General features: G+C 36.3%; 1 protein-coding gene across 1 annotated transcript in view; it reads right to left on the minus strand.

The window, feature by feature from the left end:
* The window catches only part of LOC124712282 (netrin receptor UNC5C), an 82,816-nt gene that overhangs the window by 11,186 nt on the left and 50,122 nt on the right, over positions 1 to 21,508 (minus strand). The window contains exons 9-12 of the mRNA XM_047242576.1: positions 15,508 to 15,654; positions 14,585 to 14,853; positions 8,994 to 9,095; positions 3,181 to 3,338 (exon numbers count right to left, since the gene is read on the minus strand). Of these exons, the coding sequence (XP_047098532.1) occupies positions 3,181 to 3,338; positions 8,994 to 9,095; positions 14,585 to 14,853; positions 15,508 to 15,654 (676 nt within the window). The remainder of the gene's footprint in view (positions 1 to 3,180; positions 3,339 to 8,993; positions 9,096 to 14,584; positions 14,854 to 15,507; positions 15,655 to 21,508) is intronic.

Raw genomic sequence — 21,508 nt, forward strand, 5'->3', positions numbered from 1 at the left:
TATCTGAATGTTCAAAAACTCACTGCAAAGCATTTACACATACAAAACAAGATATTATGTTATGGTCTTCAGATTATATGACTTTATAGCTAGAACACTTAAAACGTGAATTTTTAATGATAGCTTTATTTTATTATGGTTAAACTAAAGTACAGTTCTCTCATTATCTAACAGAAACACAAAATGTACATACATACAAGCAAAATAGTTCTGACTTTATGTAGAAACTCTGTACAAACATATTTACTCTATCTGTTTATATCTTTAATTGACTTTGTTACAATATAAAACAACTCTAAATATAAACGAATTTTAACAGCAGAACAAACAGTCCATCATGCGTGCTGGCCTAACAAGTGACAGTAAGCAGTAACAAAAGAAACATAAGCTATACACACATTACCATGTCTTACACAAAAACAACAGCAGCCCACACATTTAGGCATATACTTTCTTTTGGAATCTTCACACATCCAGTTTGAGACAGTTTATTTAAAGACGTGCAAGTCAAAATTATATGTTATGGATTTTAAATGTATGTGATGGTCACAGAAATCATGCACTTCTAAAACCAATTAGAGTACATAATATTGTTTTATTTCTGAGCAGTAGTTTCTGAGCTTCCTGAATGATACAGAACCAGACAGAGCTGCAGATAAGACAAGCATTTTTAGTTTGTACTTCTCTTTTCAAAGAACCTCATCTTCAAATTACCATTAAGGAAAATGCCAACATGAAACAAGATTTGGGAACATGTTATTCAATACAAGGGGAGACTTGTTCTTTCTCTTGGAACAAATAAAGGAGTTCCATTGTCATTAACAGTCTTCTGTGTTCTTATTTTACCAACACAATAAATGAATAGGTACAAAAGAGAAATGTAATTGCGCCACAACATTTCCCTTATTGTTTTGTAATCCTTTAGCTACTTAACAAAAAGAAACCAAACATAGGGTGTGATGGTACCCATGACACCGACTTTAAATTTTAAAGTGATGTACCTAACAGGGGTTGAGAGGGTAGTTCTGCTGCCCTGTGCTGAATGACATGTTACCCCAATACAAGAAGTAAATATGCAGAAGCATACTTCAGAAGATAGTGACAAAATTGAGCAACATTGAATTGATTAGATGCAGCAGTTCTGAGTAATTGTTTTAGTCCCACTACAGAGAAAATCATCTCACTGTACAAAAAATAATAAAGTCAGTTTACTATTACAATAGGTCCCTATTCCTCCAAGTGTACGTCAACCAGTCATTTAAATGTATAATCGCTAACACTTTACAGCATCACAGCTGATTTGTAAAACTGCAGAATTTCTATAGTTATATTTTATAATTTAAGTATTTAACAATCACCATAGAATGACTCATGGATCAGAAGTGAGTCAAACATGTAACTGAAATGAAGGAAATGGAGAGATACACTAAATTTTGTACGAATCTTCGTTAGTCATAGCATGTCTGACTAACAAATTTTGCCACATTCATAGGCATGGGAAACTCTTTTTTCTTTAAAATCAAAATTCATGACATCTAATAAACATGTTTCCAATTAAGAAATAATTTACAAACATAACAGCAATATGCCTATTGAGGGTGCAGGGGACAACACAAAATTCTATAATCATTGCAGCTTATCCAGAATATTAGAAGCACAAATGTAGTAAGAAGGTAAAACTGTAGATTATGTAAGTAGGCTGTGAAAAACATTTTTCTTTAGTTGTTTTCTATCCACGAACGAGGTTTTGGAGACTGTAACACATCAGAAGATATTTAGAGCTATTCCACACACAAATGCTTACAAGTATTGATTTTATTTGTAAATATTGGCTGCAGGATGACAACAGTTGATTCTAAAGTGGTAAAATAGGTAGCATCCCAGGATTTCATTTGTTATATATTCAGTACTGCACTGTTAATGTTGCCTGACTGAAAACAGAAACTTTCATGAGATATTCACACAGCAAAGATGTTTAAACCTCAGAAGACACTATCTGATTTACAAAATTTAGTTGAGATCTACATGTCTGCAATGCAGCTGGTATAAATCCAGGATGATTAAATTTTGTTTTCCAGAAGCAATGTGAAAGCTATATATGCATAGTTATATCTACAAAAAAATAACAAATGAAAGTGTTACATGTATTTATCCTAAAAGTGGAAACAGCTTCATTTTCAAGACAGTCCAAACGTAACATTACTTTCTGATATAATTTCCATATAATATCCACTGGTTTACAAAATCTTGTAACATTACCCAGTTTCCTCACATTGTGTACATTATTTTGATTTTCTGGGCAAAACTTTGAAAATAAATATAAAATATACTTATTTTGGTCCCAGAACTACTATATACTGGAGCTGATGGCTAATGAAGCTTCATCTGTGGACAAATAAGCGCTATTTTTGTACTTAGTGGATGCACTATGAGTTTGACAATCCTGTAGATGTTTTTAAAAATAATTCAAATCCTGTCACCCTCTGCCAACTGCTGTTTATGAAATAAAACTGGAAATATGAGCATTAAAAAAATTCTGAATGTATCTGCAAAAATTACATTAATGTAAGGCACATTTCTTTCAGTATCAGCTGTGTTGTATTTATAACTCAAGATGAACTACATTGTCTTCATTACTCATACAGTATAAAAATGCAATACATATTTATGCTTATTGTAATATGACCTATTGTTTTGAACCCACAGGTAGTGTTACGTAATACACAGTAGTCATAATCCATATAACATCAGTACTGTAGTGACTCAAAAAATACACAATATAACTTACAGATTCCAAATGTTCTTGATTCAAACTACTTTCTGTTAATTTCAATGAGCTTTTACACATACGACACTACATATGGATTCCTAAATCTCTGATTTCAGAATGTACTCTGTAACTAAAGAAGTTATAATTGTTTAATAGCTTTTTCCAGCACACTTTCATCCACAACACTGTATGCACCGTAACAGTCTTAAAATGTATTACACAAATAGTTACTCCCACCAGTAAGGAGCTGTTTTCTGTGAAATATTCAGTCTCTATGGCAGGAAGCAGAACCTCATGTCTTAGCTTATTGGTACCTTCAGTTATCAGTACCACAAGAGTACTGCAGTGTCTGTAGAAAGTGCCAAAAGCAATTAATGTGTCTGTGTCTCTAAGCTTTTAGATCCAAGCACCGAGTTCTCGTTCAAGGAGAGCTGCAGCATCAGAGCGCCCCATCAGCCGCAGCACATTGAGCAGATCAGGAACAGCAGAAGGTTCCCTGTGCCTTGCTTCCCATAAATCCAGAATGTGCTCTGTGGGGCTAGCTTTAGTTGCAAAATAGTTGATGTACCTTTAAAAAGAAAAGAAATTGATCAGGCTTCCATGGAATGCTGAACACATACTCAAATAATTTCATTTTCATTTATTAAAAGTGAGTTCATATATCTAGGACATGCAAAAAATGATAAAAAAACATTCCAAGGACTCCATGCAGCTTTTCACTGATAAATAAGTTGTTTTCTTGTTAGTATGGTTCTTGTTGCTTATGAAACAAATTTCAAGTAAAGGTAAATCTCAAATAATTTATGGTTTATACAACCAGTATTTGAGCAATACGTTGAAAGAACCTAATATGTTACACTTCACTACAGTGTTTATGTAACAACACATATTTAGATCTGTTTCTGTCCCTTCTTTATTAGCTGCAGTGGCAAAAGATTGAGTCTGTTTCTGTCTCTAGCAAACTAGTGACTAATATAACTGCCATGAAACAGATCAATAAACAGGGTGATTCTATGATAATTTTACAAACTTTCTGGGACAATGGAGAAGGGTAAATGTATCAATTTAAGGTAGAGGACTGTGGTCCAGAAATTACTGAGATGAACATGACAAGAAACAAATGTCCAGCAAACATGACCTTTAAGAAGCATACCTTAAAGCTATGAGCACTTCTTCATCTCTTCTAGGGAACAAGTGCTCATAGCTCATAAGGTAATGCATTTTAGAGCCCATATTTAGTACACATTTTTTCTTTTTTTTTGGTCCCTACTACATCCTCCCAAAATATGGAAAGCAAAGAGCTTGCAGTAGAAGAGGTCAATTGTCAGAGGCATCAGAACAATTTTTGCTTATAACTATTGTCTTGTCATTTCTGGAATATGGTTCCTTATCTCAAATTGATACAATTACCCTTTTCCATCATCCCTGAAGGTTTTATAACACTATCCTGGAATCACCCTGCATATGCACAGCCTCAGGCTGTTGGCCAGGTGTGCCACCAGTTGTAGTCTAGATCATCATTCACAATGTAACAAGAGTTGCAAAAAGAAGGACAGGACTAAAGTAATGCTTTATATTTTCCATCTGCTCAGGTTTTGTAGTAATGTAACAAACCTGATTTTTTACACTGGTATTCCAATGTTCTATACCCTTTGAAAATATCCGCATATTGCAGCAATAGTTTTACCACTTGAGAAAATGGCTTATATTGTGCACATCAGATGAAAGGCTGTTGTAGAATTTCTCATTACCGAAGATGGAACCAGTATTCACATTCATGATAGAATGAGCATTGTTTTAGAGGATCCTACATTGGACAGCAAAATGGCAAAATTTCAGCATTTGTATCCGTGAGGAAGCTAGTGGGTGAAAGCCATTGGCAGATTGAAAGCATAGCAGCTGATTTTGTGCTGCAGTTACTGCACCATAGATTCAGTGATGCTTATCACCAGGTATCAGTTGACCAAGTGTATCACTAGCTTTCAGTTTCTAAAGACAATCAGATTATCATTAATGATAAAATGGGGCAACTTAAAGATTTGCATTGTTGAGTGCTGGGAATGCTGATCAACCTGAAGAAAGAGCTAAGGGAAACCGTAAGTACATACTTTTCATGTCGCTTCAAAGCAGGAGAATAATCCTTTTCAGACATACAATAGGGTACCCAAAAGAAACCAAACTATTTTCTTTTAACGGCAAATGAAATGACACAATTTCAGAGACTTTACTGGTCTCATGCAGATATTATTTTATTTTTTAATGTGTTTGTTCACATTTTAAGCACAAACCTTCAACCCCTTTTAAAGTATCCTCCACATGCACTAATACACTTGTCTAATGCTTTATTCCATTTTTCGAAACATTGGTTAAATTCATATTTTTGATACTTGACAGTGCCCCTGTAATTTTTTCCTTCACCTCAGAAACATCAGCAAAATGCTTTTTTCATTCCAGGAAACAAAAAAAGGTATATGGGACATGGTTGGGTGAGTATGGGGGAGTGAGGAACAGGGGGTATATCATTTTTTGTCAAGAACTGTCATGGGGACAGGGCTGTGTGAGCAGGGGCATCGTCATGATAGAAAAACCAGTCACCTGACTGCCACAAATCAGGCTGCTTCCACCACACACTATTGCTCAGGCTTTCCAAAATTTCCATGTAGAAAGCTTGGTTAAATATCTGACCCCCAGGGAGGGGATGTGGGGAATATCAGCATTATTTTAATGTTTGATTTCACTTGACAAGCTTTGTTTGGATGAGGCGTCTTGAAATGTCTTCACTGGCTTGATTGTTGCTTTTATTCAGGATTGTAATCACAGCATCAAGTTTCATCACCTGTGATGATTTCTGAAAAAGTTTGGATCATTTTGGGGCTGTTCTTTCCAGGCACAGCATGTTTCAATGTGACCTTGTTTTTGCTCAACAGTCAGCAGTCATGTCACGAATTTGGTGCCCTATCTTGTCATTCCCAAATCTTTTGTCAAAATTTTGCACTGAACTCCATCTCACCCCTGACAGCTCCAAAATTTCTTCAGTAGTCCACTGCCAATCTCTGTTGATGTTTGCATGAATGCTTTCAACATTTTCATGTGTTTGGACCAAGAAAGGATGACCAAAATGAGGTTTCCAGTAATTGACATTTCATCATTTTTGAAACAATAAAACCACTCAAACACTTAAGTTTTCTCCATAACATCATCCTTTTATGCTGTTTTTAACATTTCAGGAGTGTCTGTTCCACTTTTTCTAAGTAAAAGCAGAATTTCTCTGTCAAACGCTGTTCATGAAACCAGCCACTGCAAAAATGACAATTACTATAAACTCTGCCGAAACTAGTGCTGACCTTCCTGAGTGAAGGTTGTCAGCTTACTGACTCTGCAGTGTTCACCCTATGCACTTCTAGTGGCAAAATGCAGTACTAAAAAAGCTCTGCCCACCAAAAAATCAGTTCTGTTTCTTTTGGGTACCATCTCATATGATGGTGGGTGGCATACAAGCTGTTTCCACTGAATTTTAAACCAGAAAGGCAATCACTGGAATTACTGTGCATAATTTCACTAACCTAGAAATCTATAAGAAATATGACAGAAAGTATCTTTTAGGATCAGGAAGATTTGAACTCATTGGATTTTTGAAGGGGGCTAAACAATCTATATTATGCAGTACATCAGCACCTTGAATAAACTTACAACACATCTTTGCCAAGTCTGAGGAATAGAGGCAGAGATTTTTATTATACTGGAATAAACAATGGCGGTCTGTAAAGTACATAGTATCTTTGGATGGAGAAGTGGGAGTGGGTACGGGAATGATGGTATAAAACTCAACTTTGCACATTTGTTAGTCCTTCTCTACATAAAATTCCTCTATGTTTATACGTTTTCCCCAGTAATGATCTCAAAACACAAACAGTACAATTCTTCCAAAGGATGTTTTACTTGTGGGGAGGAGGGAATTTGTGTGTTTCTAATATTTGCTCTTTCTTCATTTCTGCTTGATAATGGTGAAACCAACATTTTTTCTGCTGCAGATGTCATGCACTGCTCCCTTTGAATGGGCATAACAAATTAGAGATCCATTGGGCTGGTATTTTCATCACATGCAGTAAATTGTGCAGATTGTTGTTCAATGATTCTAGTGACAAATTCTCTGATAGTTGTTTGGAGGCTAACAAAGAGAAAATGTACTAAAATACAAAGAGCAAAAGGAAATTAACCATCATGAGGAATATGTGTCATACAAATACATCATAAGATCCAAATTTCCTCCATTCAGGCAACAGAAAAGTTTCCAAATTTTGACAATCATTTGTTCCTCTATCAGAAATGAACTGACTCTTCTTGATGGGTTTTCAAGATGACCATAATGAAACTATCTTATCCACATTTTTCACAGTCTCATACACAAAAATAATTTAATTGTAAATTTTCTTCACCAACTTCCCTTTCAAATGCAAGTAACAAACCACTGCATGTGTGGTCTCATCACACTGGCCATCTTGCATCTTTCTGTTATAGCAATGTCACAAAGTGACACACCTCAGAAATACTTACATGAAAGGTAAGTAACTATTCATTATGATTGTGATAATATGCCAAGTAAATTTACTTTGCTTTCTTGTGAATACGTCCTGATCAGCCCTTTTCCCACGAGCATTCAGCACTTAAAGGTTTCACACATGTGGATATGACCGTATGATACCAAGCTTCAAAAGATATACTATGAACTTCCATAAGCATTCACTTGCCCCTGAAATATTATTTACAGTGAGAGCCTTTCATACAAAACACAAGCACTACACATAGCATATGTGTCACCTAAAAATGATTTGCTGACATTATGTTAAATGTTGCGAAACTGGCCCAGTTTTTGAGCTCAGTCAGGCAAGATCAAACTTTTACATTGAGCAAAAGATCAATTAATTGCAGTAGATTAAAATGTACATGACAGCTTTCCATTTATTTAATTAACTTTGCTCTGGCTTCAATTCCATATTCTGTCTTGAGTGTGTGACATACAAATAGTTAAAAACATGAATAGAAACAAGAACCTTATTCCTCTTGTCAAGGAGCCTGTGGTAGAGAAATCACAAAGGTATTAGCATAGTTTTCATGACAGATATTGCCTCCAGTATTTTGATAGAATGGCAACTGTCTGTATAGGTTTCCAGTGTCAATATACCTTTATTGTAAATCATTAATTTGGTAAAATTTTCTGACTTGTTTATCCCACTCACACTCCTCAGTATGCATAATTTTCTTTTGCTCTTAGTATTTTAGTATGTGTCTGACATCACTTTTTTGTTATAGTTTGTTAAGTAATAGCTGCAGTTTTTCTAAGCAACATTTTCCCAGTATTTCCATTATTTTATTTACATGAAAGAGTTTTCATTCTGTTCTTTCATAGATTCCTTCATCATGCTATTATTATTTTTTTCACTGCACTTAGTAGACCTATGTCATATTGTTTTAGCATTTGACATAAGTTACTATGCACTCTACACATTGTATTTCCATGCTGTGCAAGAAACTATGCACTCTGCACATTATAGCTCCACGCTGTACAGACTCTATATGGGAACCAAAGCAAAGCCCATCTACACATTTATGAGCAACTGGATTTTCTTCATTGCTTTCAATTCCAATGATGAGATGTCTGTCAGGTAATGTGCCGTAGATTAAGATATGTTTGTCGGATACAGTCTCTGCACTACAGGGCAGAAGAATGTTCTATAACAGGCAGAACATTACATTAAACATCTCTAGTAAACAAGTAAATGTACTTCAGTGTTGCTTATCAATATCTATTACACATTTGTTGTCTACTCTGATACAAGTTAGTACCTCTTAAATGATTTCTTATTTTTATTTTACACAGTATTTGTGTTCACAACCTCATACACTTCTTTACATCTGTTACCTTAGAGCCAAAAAGTTTTTACACTTCTGTATATTGATTAGTGAGTATATAATTCCCTTGACTTGTATTTTTATATTTTTTAAATGAAGTCACTGAGGGATTATTATTAAAAACAGTAGTTTCACTTTTTGTACTATGTAACTCTTTGCATTGCAACTTTCACTCTTCTATTGATGTATAGGATGAGTTCTAATTTTCTGCTTTATGTTTTAATGTTTATTCAAAACTGATTACCTTTTGCATTAAGAATACTACCATGATTATGATTAATTCTTATACAAAGAAATGAAAAGGACAAGCTACCTGTCAACGCCCAGTTGTCGAGCAAGCATACGCCAGTCATTTCCCCTTGCATTTGGAGGATCTAGGCTCTTAGCCAGCTGCTTGCAGACTGCACGCGGCACCCTGAAAAATGAAACGTAATTTGTTATGATTAGACTAGCAAGCTGGATATTAGACAACAGTAGAATATATACAACAAAAATACATCTTGTATTTTATCTGTAATATGGATTAACTAAAGTCTGTCACACACCATACCTATTACTAAGTGTATGCGATCATTCCATTCCATATCCAAACACATTGTTACAGTGAGGTATTTGTACAAGTTATTCCAATTGTACTCACTGATAATGTAGTCATAGGATACCACAACATTATTTGAAATTCTGAGAGTAACAGGGATAAAATAGAGGGAGCAAAATGTTATCCACAATTTGTCCGGAAACCAGACCACAGTTGTAGGACTCTAAGGGAAGCAGTTATTGAGAAGGGAGTGAGGCAAGGGTGTAACTTAAACCCAGTGTCATTCAATCTATCCATTGAGCAAGCTGTGTAGGAAACCAAGGAGAAATTTAGAAATGGAAATAAAAACTTTGAGATTTGTTGATGACATTATAATTCTGTCAGAGATGGCAAGGGACATGAAAGAGAAATGGAACTCATAGTAAATATCATTGGAGAAAAAGCAACAGCTAACTATACTTTTTGAATGAATTATTTATTGCATCTGGACCTTGACATATCATCAGAAGATAATGAGGATTTCTAATTCAAATTTCACATTAGTGTCTTGAGAAAAGGTTTTACTTTATACACTACTGTATGGAGATCTGTATGACTGATATAAGACAAGGAGAACATGAGCTAGACTAAAGGTAAGATCAGTGTATGATGTTGTACTTAAAAGACAAAATCAGATAAAATGTATATTTGCGCAGGACAAGTTCAGTGATTCAGATTCAAAATTTGTAGGTAGTGTGATGTAGTGATAATACAATCTATAAGCACCATTTCTAATAAAATTAAGAATTTGCTAATTTTTAAATGTTTGACCTCAAAAGGTAGTTACACTAAACATGATGTGTCATATTGTAAGACGAAATGCTCCAGAAACGTGGAAACAATAAACTGGAACCCAGAAGTTGGCAATCTCCAGATATTCAAAAACAAAATAAAACAGTATTTTGTAATATTTAGCAGAACATTTGGATTGTGGGATGAAAATTGTGGTTAACACCAATGTTAGTAGTATAATGGTTTTTGACATTGCCAGAACATAGACCTATGTAGCAGTCTAGTCTGATATCGATGAAATTAAATAACTTATTAGTATGAAGTAATAGATAAAAACAGCATCCAAATAATGTGAGAGGAAGAGCAGTAACTCTTTTTTTAAGTAGCTACTTTTCCCATAATATAAAGTACCAACCAACCAAAATTTTCAGTGTAAGTAGATTAGCACTTATCATTTTCAGTGGTTTATTCTGACAGTTAATGTATAACTTGAGTGATTTCACTTCCATAAATGCCCTCCTTCATGACACACTCATAATTAATGGAATATAGTGTGTGACTGAATGAATTAATGAATTTGGCACAATTTTTAACCTTGCAGAACATCTACATCACACTTGGCAATCTACCCAATTGTGTGTGGCAGAGGATACTTCTAGTACCACTAATTGATCCACCCTATCCTGTTCCATCTACAAATGACAAGTGGGAAGAATAATTGTCAGTAAGCCTCTGTATTGACTCCAATTTCTCAAATTTTCTTGTCGTGGTCACTTTGGGAAATGCATTTGGGAGGAAGTAATATGTAGTCTGACTCTTCCTGGAAAGTGTTCGCTCAAAATTTCAATGGTAAATCTCTACATGATACACTTTTGTTTTATGTAGCTCTGGACAGCTACTCTTCAATATATTACAGTAAATACTGTTTCCAGCAGTTTGTTATCAATAATGCAGTTGTATAGTAGTGGATTTCTTTTCCTTCGTGTGTGCATTATGTTACATTAAACAATGGAAAATCCAGGATGGAATGTAACAGTATTATGAAATGTGGAGATGCTGAGTGGCTGGAGCCAGAGATTGTTGTCATCTGTGTGTGTGTGTGTGTGTGTGTGTGTGTGTGTGTGTGTGTGTGTGTGTGTGTGTGTGTGTGATATGTTACATTTATTCATGTTCAGGGTGAACTACCAGAGCCTGTATCATTCATTAATCCTCTGCAAGTCATTCTGCAAATCAGTACTATCTTCTGGGATTGCTACTTTCTTATACACAATTTCATTATCTGAAAACAGTCTTAAATAGCTTCTGACACTTTCCACTAGCTCATTTATAAACTGTGTAAACAGTAACAGCCCCATCACACTTCCTTGGAGTATTCCGAAAATTACCTTTACATCTGTCAGTCTTGATCTGTTAAGGGTTATGTGTTGAGTACTGTCTGCAAGGAAGTCTTGAATGCAGTTGCAAATCTGGTCTGATACTAGACAAGCTCATAGTTTTTTTCAATAACTGACAGTGTGGGTTGGTGTCAAACACCTTCCTGAAGCCAAGGAACATGGTATCAAACTGAATGCCATTGTATACAGCTTTATGGATCTCATGGAGGAACAGAGTCAGCTGAATGAAATTTTCACTCTGGCATATTGTGTGCAATGATACAAAACTTCCTGGCAGATTAAAACTATGCAGAACTGAGACCTGAACTCCTGACCTTTGCCTTTCATGGGTAAACCTATCTGAACTATGCAAGCATGACTTATGGCCCATCCCCACAGCTTTACTCCTTGCCAGTACCTCATCTCCTACCTCTCAAACTTTGCAGAAGCTCTCCTGCGAAACCTGCAAGACTAGCAGTGCTGGAAGAAAGGATATTGCAGAGACATGACATAACCACAGCCTGGGGGATGTTTCCAGAATGAAATATCTGCAGCCAAATGTGCACTGACATGAAACTTGCTGGCAGATTAAAACTGTGTGGCAGACCGAGGCTCAAACTTGGGACCTTTGATTTTTTTACAGGGTGTCTCTCCAAAAAGTCATCAGAGATTTACTGTGGAGTTCCAGCACATATTTGCAATTTAATTTTGCATTGTACAGCTAGGGTCAGTGCCAACAAATAGTGCTCATCTCGTTTCTCACGTGACAACCAGTGTTGACGGAAAATGTTAGTCTTTTCTCATTACAAATAAAAATTTTTTAATGTGGAATTTTATGTGCCCATTGAATAGAGTGGTCCCAGATTAGTTTAGTGGAATATTTGTTTTATTAATATGTATTAATAGGGACCATAAAACTCCAAGAATAACCAGTCGTCCAGAAGTGACAGCAGTGCCCTGCTACAGCCAAGCATGGAGCGCTGCTGAGTTACTGCTGCATTGCTGTTTATCCTTCATGTTTTATTACCCCTATTAGCACATATTGTTAAAATGAATGTTGTATTAGACTAATCTGGTAGTACTCTATCGAATGGGCATGTAAAATCACGCTTTAAAAATAATTTTCCAACCAACACTTTCTGTTGATACTGAGCATCACAGTGAAAGACTTGATGAGCAGTAATCGTTTGGGCTGATTCCAGCTGCACAATCCAGAAATGAAATTGTGAATATCTGCTGAAACACCAGCTAAAATGCACGTGATGTCTCTTAGGATGGACACCCGATAGAGGAGGTTTTTGTTGTCCAAAAAGTATCATAATTCTTGAGCATGAAACATGTTCTATAATTCTACAATAGACTGACGTCAATGATATAGGCCTATAATTATGAACATATGTCCTATGGCTCTTCTTAAAAATGGGAATGGTCTGCACTTTTTTCCTGTCACTAGGTATAAAGGATGTATCAGAAAGTATCATCCAATTTAGAAAATCATAACTATAACATCATTTGAGATATATGCATGAACAACAGACTGTTGGAAAGAACAAACTCTTGAGTTTTACATGGTTCCTGCTAGATAGCATCAGTAAAAATGGTGTCCAGACAACAAAAAGCTTTTTTTGTTCTACATTTTGCACAGTGCATGTCAGTAATAACTGTTGAGTGTGACTTTTGTACTAGGTATCAGTGGATCCTCTTACAGCACAGAGCATTAGATGATGGCATGAACAACTCAGAGAAACAGGTTGTTTGAGTAAAGACAAATTGCAAGGCCATCCCTGAGTATCTGACACAAATGTCGAATGCATCCGCCATAGTTTACAAGGAGTTCGCAGAAATCCATTCGCTGACCTTCATTTACCAGCAGGATAGGGCACTGCCACACTGGCATCTGGAAGTGAGAGAATTTTTAAATAAAAGGATTACTGGATAATGGATCGGCTGCACTCGACCAAATGATTCAGCCTGCCATTACTGGCCTCCAAGGTCATCAGACCTGACTGTATGTGATTATTTCTTGTGGAGCTTTATAAAAGAATCTATGTGTGTCTGTTACCAACAACAATGAACTGAGACTTCACATAACAGCAGCTGTGGAAGCTGTAACTCAAGACATGCACACTGAAATGTGGGAACAATTTGAATACCACATTGACATATGCTGTGCATTTCAAGGAAGGGGGGAGGGGCATATTGAACACCTAAAAAGATATGAAAAAACAAAACTTTTTGAGTTTCCCATTCATCACAAAACAAAATTCATTGTAGATGTTTATTAGTTTCAGAAATATAGATGTGTCAAAATGGATGATTCTTTTTGTCACACCATGTAGTTCATTGCTCCACCAAACTATAATAAATTGCTACTAGCAGGGTAGCAAGCTCTTTCACAAATTCTTTGTAGAATCTTACAGCTATCTCATCTGGTCCTGACGCTTTTCTGCTACTAAGCAACTGTAGTTGCCTTTCTATTCTGTGATCAGTAACCTCAGTATCTGCCATTTTGATGTTTGTATGATGATTAAAGGAGGGACTGTGTTACGATCTTCCATGGTGAAACAAGTTTGTAAGACTGAATTCAGTATTTTGGCCTTCTCTCTATTATCTTCCATTTCAGTGCCATTATAGTCACTGAGTGAATGAGTGAAGGATTTTGAATGGCTTACTCATTTCATATTTTTAGGCTTTTTATTCAGATTGGTTGACAAAATTTTACTTTAAAAGTCATTGAACGCTTCTCTGACTGTTCTTCTTACACTACTTTTTCTTTGCTCAGCTGGTTCCAAGCAATAACATAACAACTTTTTGTGTGATGAAGACAATGGCATGAAAAACAGTTTCAATTTGATGTCTTTCAAAATACTCCACATACTATCTGTCTTTACTTTTGGTGCCACTGATCAGTCACATACAGCAAACATTTTCGTCATTACAGTTTCGGACTTTGTACCACAATTATTAAGCTAAGGTGTTATTATTAGTTTTGTTTTATTCTAAAATACTCAAAATAGTGAGGTATTAGGAATACCTTGATTAACATTAATCTACTAACAACCTTGAGTTTTTTCAGTGGCATGTAATGAAATCTGGTGGGTCAGAAACCATCAAAACTGGCAGACAATTTGCAACTATAACTACCACATAATTTTGCTAGTACTCACAGTGCAATTTCAGTGCATTGTAAAAGGAAATAATGGATACAATTAATATGTGTACCTGAAGGGTGAATGTGAAGCACTGGCTGGGGATGACCTCAGAGAGCTGCAACCACTGCTTGTAGTAACAGTCAGAGTGGTGAGTCCAGGGGTTAGGGGCACTGCACCAAGGTCAGGCTGCACCCTTAGGACAACTTTGCTGTTGTTACCCTGCTGGCATGCTGCTACTGAGAGTGACAATGGCTGTTGTGGCACTGTTGTGCGTTCCAGTGAGAATGAGCAGTGCAAGTGACCGTGACTTGGGTTCCACACATGCTGGAACGGTATCTCCTGAAACAGAGAGATGAACAACACATCATATATAATCGTTTTTCTAAAAATCTTAAATCTACCTATGACTGTTCTCTTTGTGGAACATCTGACGAAAGTGCACCAGATGAATAAATCACACTTTACGGCAAGAAAAAACAGGCAACCTCTCACTGTTTAGAGAAAGTGTGAAGCATAAAAAGAAGTTATTGAGCACTAACTCAAATTTTAGAAAATAATAGTATAATCTGAAATTACCTACGGTCCTAAACTATCAAAGAAGAAAGTGACACTGCAAACAGCTTTAACAAAGAAGTTTTTACAATGATGGATTAAAATTATTTTACAATTTTTTTCTCTTAATGTCCATATTAATGCTTTATGGAGGAAGATTAAGATTTAAAGTCCTGTTACTGATAAGGTCATTAGAGATGAAACATAAGCTCAAATTAAGGAACAACAGGGAAGGAAATTAGCAATGACCTTTTAAAGGACACTATCTCAGCATATGCCAAGAATAGTTTAATTAAAGCATGGAAAATCTGAATTTGGGCAGCCAGGCAGAGATCTGAACTGTTGACATGCTTTATAATGTACTATCAGAAAGCACTTCAGATCCTCACAAAATATATGCATAGTGTACATAAAATAGAAATCTAAGGTACTATATCTCACCTGATGTCCAGCTTGTGGTTTGCTGTGCCAGCCAGGACCAACATCTTCAAGGCTCAGTATGAGGGGTCCACCACCATCCTCAAAGTGCAAGGTCCTAGGAAGGTCCAGCAACTGTGCACCCAATGTTGCCTCTTCACGTTCCACACTCTAAAGTGAAATTGTGTATTGTAAGCCTTCAGATATACTGTGACATGCTAATCACATTTAAAGGAATATGCACTGTATGAAATAATATCTTCCATAGGATTAATTATATCAAATACAGTGTATCCCCAATTATTAATCTGAGTATCCAGTTTGCTGATTATTTTTCTCTAGCAAACTGCAATAAGCAACTCACTCCATGACAATGACTGCCAATTCTATTGTTTAAGTCGCTGTGTGACAACAAAGTACCATTTCCTTGTTATCGGCCAGTCTGTTCTGTATAACTGAAAACAAACTCAGTTTTCTGTTGTTAATTCGCACTTGAGTGTCAACAAAGCAAGTTAGAAGAAATTTGATAAAGAGATGATAGAGAAATGAGACATGTGTTGACATTAAAACAAAAGCCAGAATTAATCAAAAGATATGAGAAGGGGGAAGCTGCTAAAATACTAAGTGCTGATTATGGTACTGGAATTCAAACTACTTGTGAAATTAAAAAGAATAAGCAGAAAATACAGAAGCATAAAAAGATCTATCTAGATCTGACAAATTAGATGCTGCTCTTATGCAGTGGTTTAGCCACAAACGAGCAGAAGATGTTATTGTTTCAGGTATGATGTATGCCAAGAAAGCTAGATCTTTTTATGAAGCTCTAGAGTTAAAGGAAGAATTTAATGCATCATCTGGTTGGCTAACCAGATTCAAACAAGAGATGGCATTTGCAAACTTACTGTGCAAGGAGACAGGCTTAGTTCAAATGCTGCGGCAGCTGTTTCCTTCTGGGAAGAGTTCCAGAAATTTGTGGAAGAAGAGAACTTCACACCTAACCAAATTTATAATGCAGGCAAAAGTGGTCTGTATTGGATGTGTCTACCAACCAGAAATGTTGCTTTTAAGAGCTAAGTTTGTACTCCTGAATATAAGTCATCTAAAGAATACATTACAATTTTGAGCAATGCTAATGCTTCTGGGACCTACAAAATGGAACTATTAATGGCTGGAAAATAAAAAAAAAAAAACCTCAAGGATATTGCAGCTAAGGCTCTCCCTGTGCATTATTATGACCAAAAAGGGGCATGGATGGGTAATGGAAATTTTCAAAAACTGTTACTACCCACATTTTGTACCACAAGTTCAGCGAGTTCTAGAAGAGAAAGAATTGCTACAGAAGGGTGTTGTATTGCTTGACAATGCCCCTTTACACTCCAATGAGATGATTCTTGTATCTGATGATGGTCTCATCGTAAATAAGTTTTTACCTTCTAATGTGACTGCCAATGGACCAAAGCGTAATTGCATTGGTAAAATGGCTCTACTGGACTGGTCTAATGAGAATGCTGGTTGATGAGGATGATTTTGTGGTATTCTGAAAGAAATGGACAATATTGTAGCTGCCATACATGGGATTCCTGATGCCTGGCAGGAAGTCTGGCAAGATACGCTACTTCAATCAGGAAAGAAAATTCTTTCAGATTAGAAAGAAAGTGATTTTCAAGGTTTCTGTGATGAAGAAATAACAACTGCATAAATAATGAATCTGGTAATGGGTTTAAATGGTTTTGTAGATGTCAATGAAGAAAACTTGTATGAGTGGCTGAAGATAGTCACTGTGGATCCGGCTTCCAATAATATATGAGTGACACTGAAATGCTGACTGCTGCTTCATAAAAAAAACAAAGAAGAGGATAGTGAATGTGGATTGGGGATGAAGGGAGTGACCTTGACAGCTGGTGTACCACATTGTGATGTGTTGATACTTTACTAGGTTATATGGGCCAGAGGGGGTTTCAGTACAATGATATTATTGCTGCAACAAAAATTTGAATGCAGTGAAAAAAAAAAAAAAAAAAAAAAAAAAAAAAAAAAAAAAAAAAAAAAAAAAAAAAAAGTCAGCTCCTCTCAGTAGCAGACCAACATTACAAACTATTTTAAGAAATAAACAGGCCTAAAGTACCTATCCACACAACTTGGATAAACTTTCAAACGCAGAATGCATTATTGAAAATAACTCAATTACTCATGCTTTTCCATTATTCATGCACCTTCTCCCCCACATTATCCCAAATAATCAGGAGTGTACTGTATTTAGTATTTGATGGTTGCCATTTGTTCTTCACTATCTTTTTTTTAAAGAGAAGTTGTGGTCATTTTCTAAACGCCATCTCAATAACATAATCATCTGTGATAGTGTGTTCATATGGTGCTATTTTATTTATTTACCCCAAATGCATAGAGAACTGGCCTAGAAGGAATTGTTCATTCAATATATTTTTAGTGAACAACAATTGTATTTAGTAGGTGACTCCAGTGTTTAGGAAATTGAGTAAAGGAATATAAAGTTCCTTGCAAAGGTTGTGAAATTGGTTAAATACAAAATTGTTTCTCATATAGGTAAACACAATGGCAGTGAACATGACTGACAAATTGAAACTGTACGTTAATATGAACTCAAACCAAAATACTTTCATAAAGAGTATGTTAGCAAGTGCAGTATCTGAACGTATCTTATCGAGCTTTAATTTGCCAGTAATCCCGTCCCTAAGTCCCAAACTATGCAGAACTGCTGAAATACCAAATGAAATTTGTCACACCTAAATGACTTCAAAATAAAGAATCTGGCATACCTGCTTTCTTTCATTTGTTACTGTCGTATATTGTCACCTTTTAAAAGTAATTCATTAAGCCATACTAAAATTTTCAGAGTGTTATGGTCTGAATTTGAGAACTGAGTACTTCCTGTTATTATATTTGTCCCTTAGTGACATAACTGATTTCTCTCTTTTTCAAACCAATATATCTAGTCGCGGACTCAATTATGGGCAGAAAGACAATCTGCATAAATAATTGAGGTCATTTAATTTGGCCCATAAAGGTGCTGGTTATCGAGGAACACACATTTTTAGCAACCGCAAAAATGTTAGTTACTAATAAAGTACAATTTAATAGGAGCTTAAGAGATTTATTAATATTCAATTCCTTCCACTTTATTGTGAAATTTCTTAATAGAACCATCTTTTACTTATTTCATGTCCTTGAGTACTTGGGATTCTGGAAGAAATTTTAGAATATCAGTACTAGTGTAAACATTTCATATTTCAGTTCTTGTGACATCTATCTTATACTCTGAAATCCAATCTGTCCTATTCCATTTACAAATATGTCAACTGAAAATAAATTGGCTGCCTTAGTGACACAAAATGCTAAAAGTAGACAAAGGAAAAATGGGGGAAACACCTCCAAGGAATGTGGAATATGTCAAGGAATGTTGTTCCAATGATCAAAATGACTGGAATGCTGCTACACTGCAACTAGATAGTCAGGTAAAAGCTTGCAAGAGCAGAAAAATCAGCTTGTAGTCAGGTAAGCAACAAATGTATATACTATTTGGTATGCACCCTACGCTCTCTTACCTTGTTCATACAATGCCTAAGCAAGATATATGATGGGCACAGCAGTATTTTGATGCAGACTTCCTCGTACACTGATTCTTTAAACTTAACCACTGAGATCAATGTCACATTTTCCCCTAAGATTCTTTTAAATTTATGTTAGATATGGATTATACTAATCTGGCATAAACCTAGTACTGTGCCTCTGATTTTTTTTCAATGTCTACTGCCATGCTTACTTTATAACACCAAACAAAGGGGCAGTACTGAACAACTGACTGCACTATGTCTTTTCCGCCATTTCATTTACAGATGCACTACACATTTTTTATATACTTGAGCATTTTCTCTGTATGGTTCTATGTAATTCTAAAGCAGGCTTTTTCACAATCCTGTGGGACTAACACCCAGCTTGATCACAGTTAAATTGCAGGTTTTTGGTCTTTGATTTTGATTTGTCAGTTAAGATTTCATGCAATTAATAAAAATGTCTCCTGAGTGTTGTTGCACACCTCTCAGCCCTTATATGAGTGCATGGTGTCTGTTCTTTCAGATATGTCCAAAGGAACTGACATCATGTGGAATCCAGAGTTATGGTACATTTGATGTAAATTGAAGGTGGACAGGAAGAAAGGAAAGGAAAGAGCAGGCACTAATGATGTCAGCTGCACTGTGACTTTATGCAGAATCAGTGTCGTTGAGGGAAAATGTGTCCCAGACCAGGACTCGAACCAAGGATCTCCTGCTAATTAGGCAGTTGTATTAACTGCTGTGTTACCCGGACACACTATTAACTGCAAATGAGCAGATATCTCGGCACCCTCCTCGGCCGACACACACACACACACACACACACACACACACACACAGCTAGCGCCACCTATCCCTAGTCCCCATCCACATCCTCCATATTTTGGATTCCCACTGAAGGGTGAACGTAAATGTGCATCCCCACTGACGGTTGTAGATTCGTAGTCCATTGAAGCTTATCAGTCATATAAATGTGTGGTATTTGTTCTTTTGGACATATCCGATAGGACAGACATCACATGGATTATGTATAGCTGTGGGGAGGGGGGAGGGGGGGGGGGGGAAGAAATAGTAAAGGAAAGGAAAAGAACTAATATCAGCTGCATCAGGGCTTTACATTGAATCAATGGTGATGAATGATAATGTGTATCAGCCCAAGACTCGAACTGAAGAACCATCAGTGCAGATGCACATTTACATTTGACCTCCAGCAGTAATCTAAAATTAGCGAGCACGGAGGGCAGGGATGGGAGCTGCAGATAAGAGACTGCACTAGGTGCCAGTGCAAGCATTTCCCATTAACACTATGTCCGGGTGGCACTGCGGTTAACACAACTGTCTAATAAGGAGGAGATTCTGGGTTCAAGTTCTGGTCCAGCACACATTTTCACTCATCCCCACTGATTCCGCATGAAGTCCCAATGCAGCTGACATCATTAGTTTTTTCCCTTTCCTTCCACCCCCCCTCCCTCACCACGTCAACTTCACTGATTGGCTGGAAATGTAGTGAACAAAACTTCACATTGTTGAGTGGCTATACGAAGTCTTTCTGCAAAATGTCAGGTCTTCTGCTGTTTACTATTTTTTTGGTCTTAGAAGAGACATTCTGTAGTAAATATCTGTACGTCACAAGAGAATCGTAAACAATCTGCCCTGAGATACTCATCAACCTGTCACCACAGGCGTAATGATGAAACGTCAAAGGTAATATAAATGTTACCCAACAAAGAAGGAACCGATTCCACTACTGTTGCTACATCTGAGAAATTTTCAACGCTTTCGCTTTTGAAGCAAAATTAGTAACACTTAAAGAAAATGTTCATCCACTGGAAAGTCGAGTGAAGTGTAATAATGCGCGAATCATCAGACTCCACACAAAGTTGTTAGGTGACAAGAAGAACAGGCAGCTACAAAAGTATATGTTTCTCATGCACGAAATGTTTTTATATTCTCTTGATTTCAGTGGTATAAGCTGCATTTATTTACATAATCGAAAGTATTTCTTGAAGAGTAAGTTGTAGTTTATAGCAATGAGGCAGAGATTCGGCAGTTTTTACATTTATTTCACCACAGTTCAGTCTGCCGAGAATTCTTCCGGGTTGTATGGCCGGGGTCCAAGGAACTCTTCAATCCCTGACGTTTCGTCCAAAGCTACGTTGAACATCTTCGACATGCTCCTGATTGTGCTGAGTCTTGTCGAGCGTCGAAGAACTGCCTAAAAACTGTCGAAAGTTGGCGTGGTCTGGATTTCACGTGTTAGCAGAGATAAACCTTGTCAATGATAAAATATAACTATCGATCATAGTAAGTCAAAGATAAAAATTTCTCATCCACTGTCCATATATCGCTGAGTTTCATAGCTTCTTCTTTTCTGTTAAAATGATCCCCATGGTTATATATTTTGATGGCTTATTTGTTTTAGTTGTAAATATTTG

Source organism: Schistocerca piceifrons, chromosome 8 (assembly GCF_021461385.2).
Source record: "Schistocerca piceifrons isolate TAMUIC-IGC-003096 chromosome 8, iqSchPice1.1, whole genome shotgun sequence".
Classification (NCBI taxonomy): Eukaryota; Metazoa; Arthropoda; class Insecta; order Orthoptera; family Acrididae; genus Schistocerca; species Schistocerca piceifrons.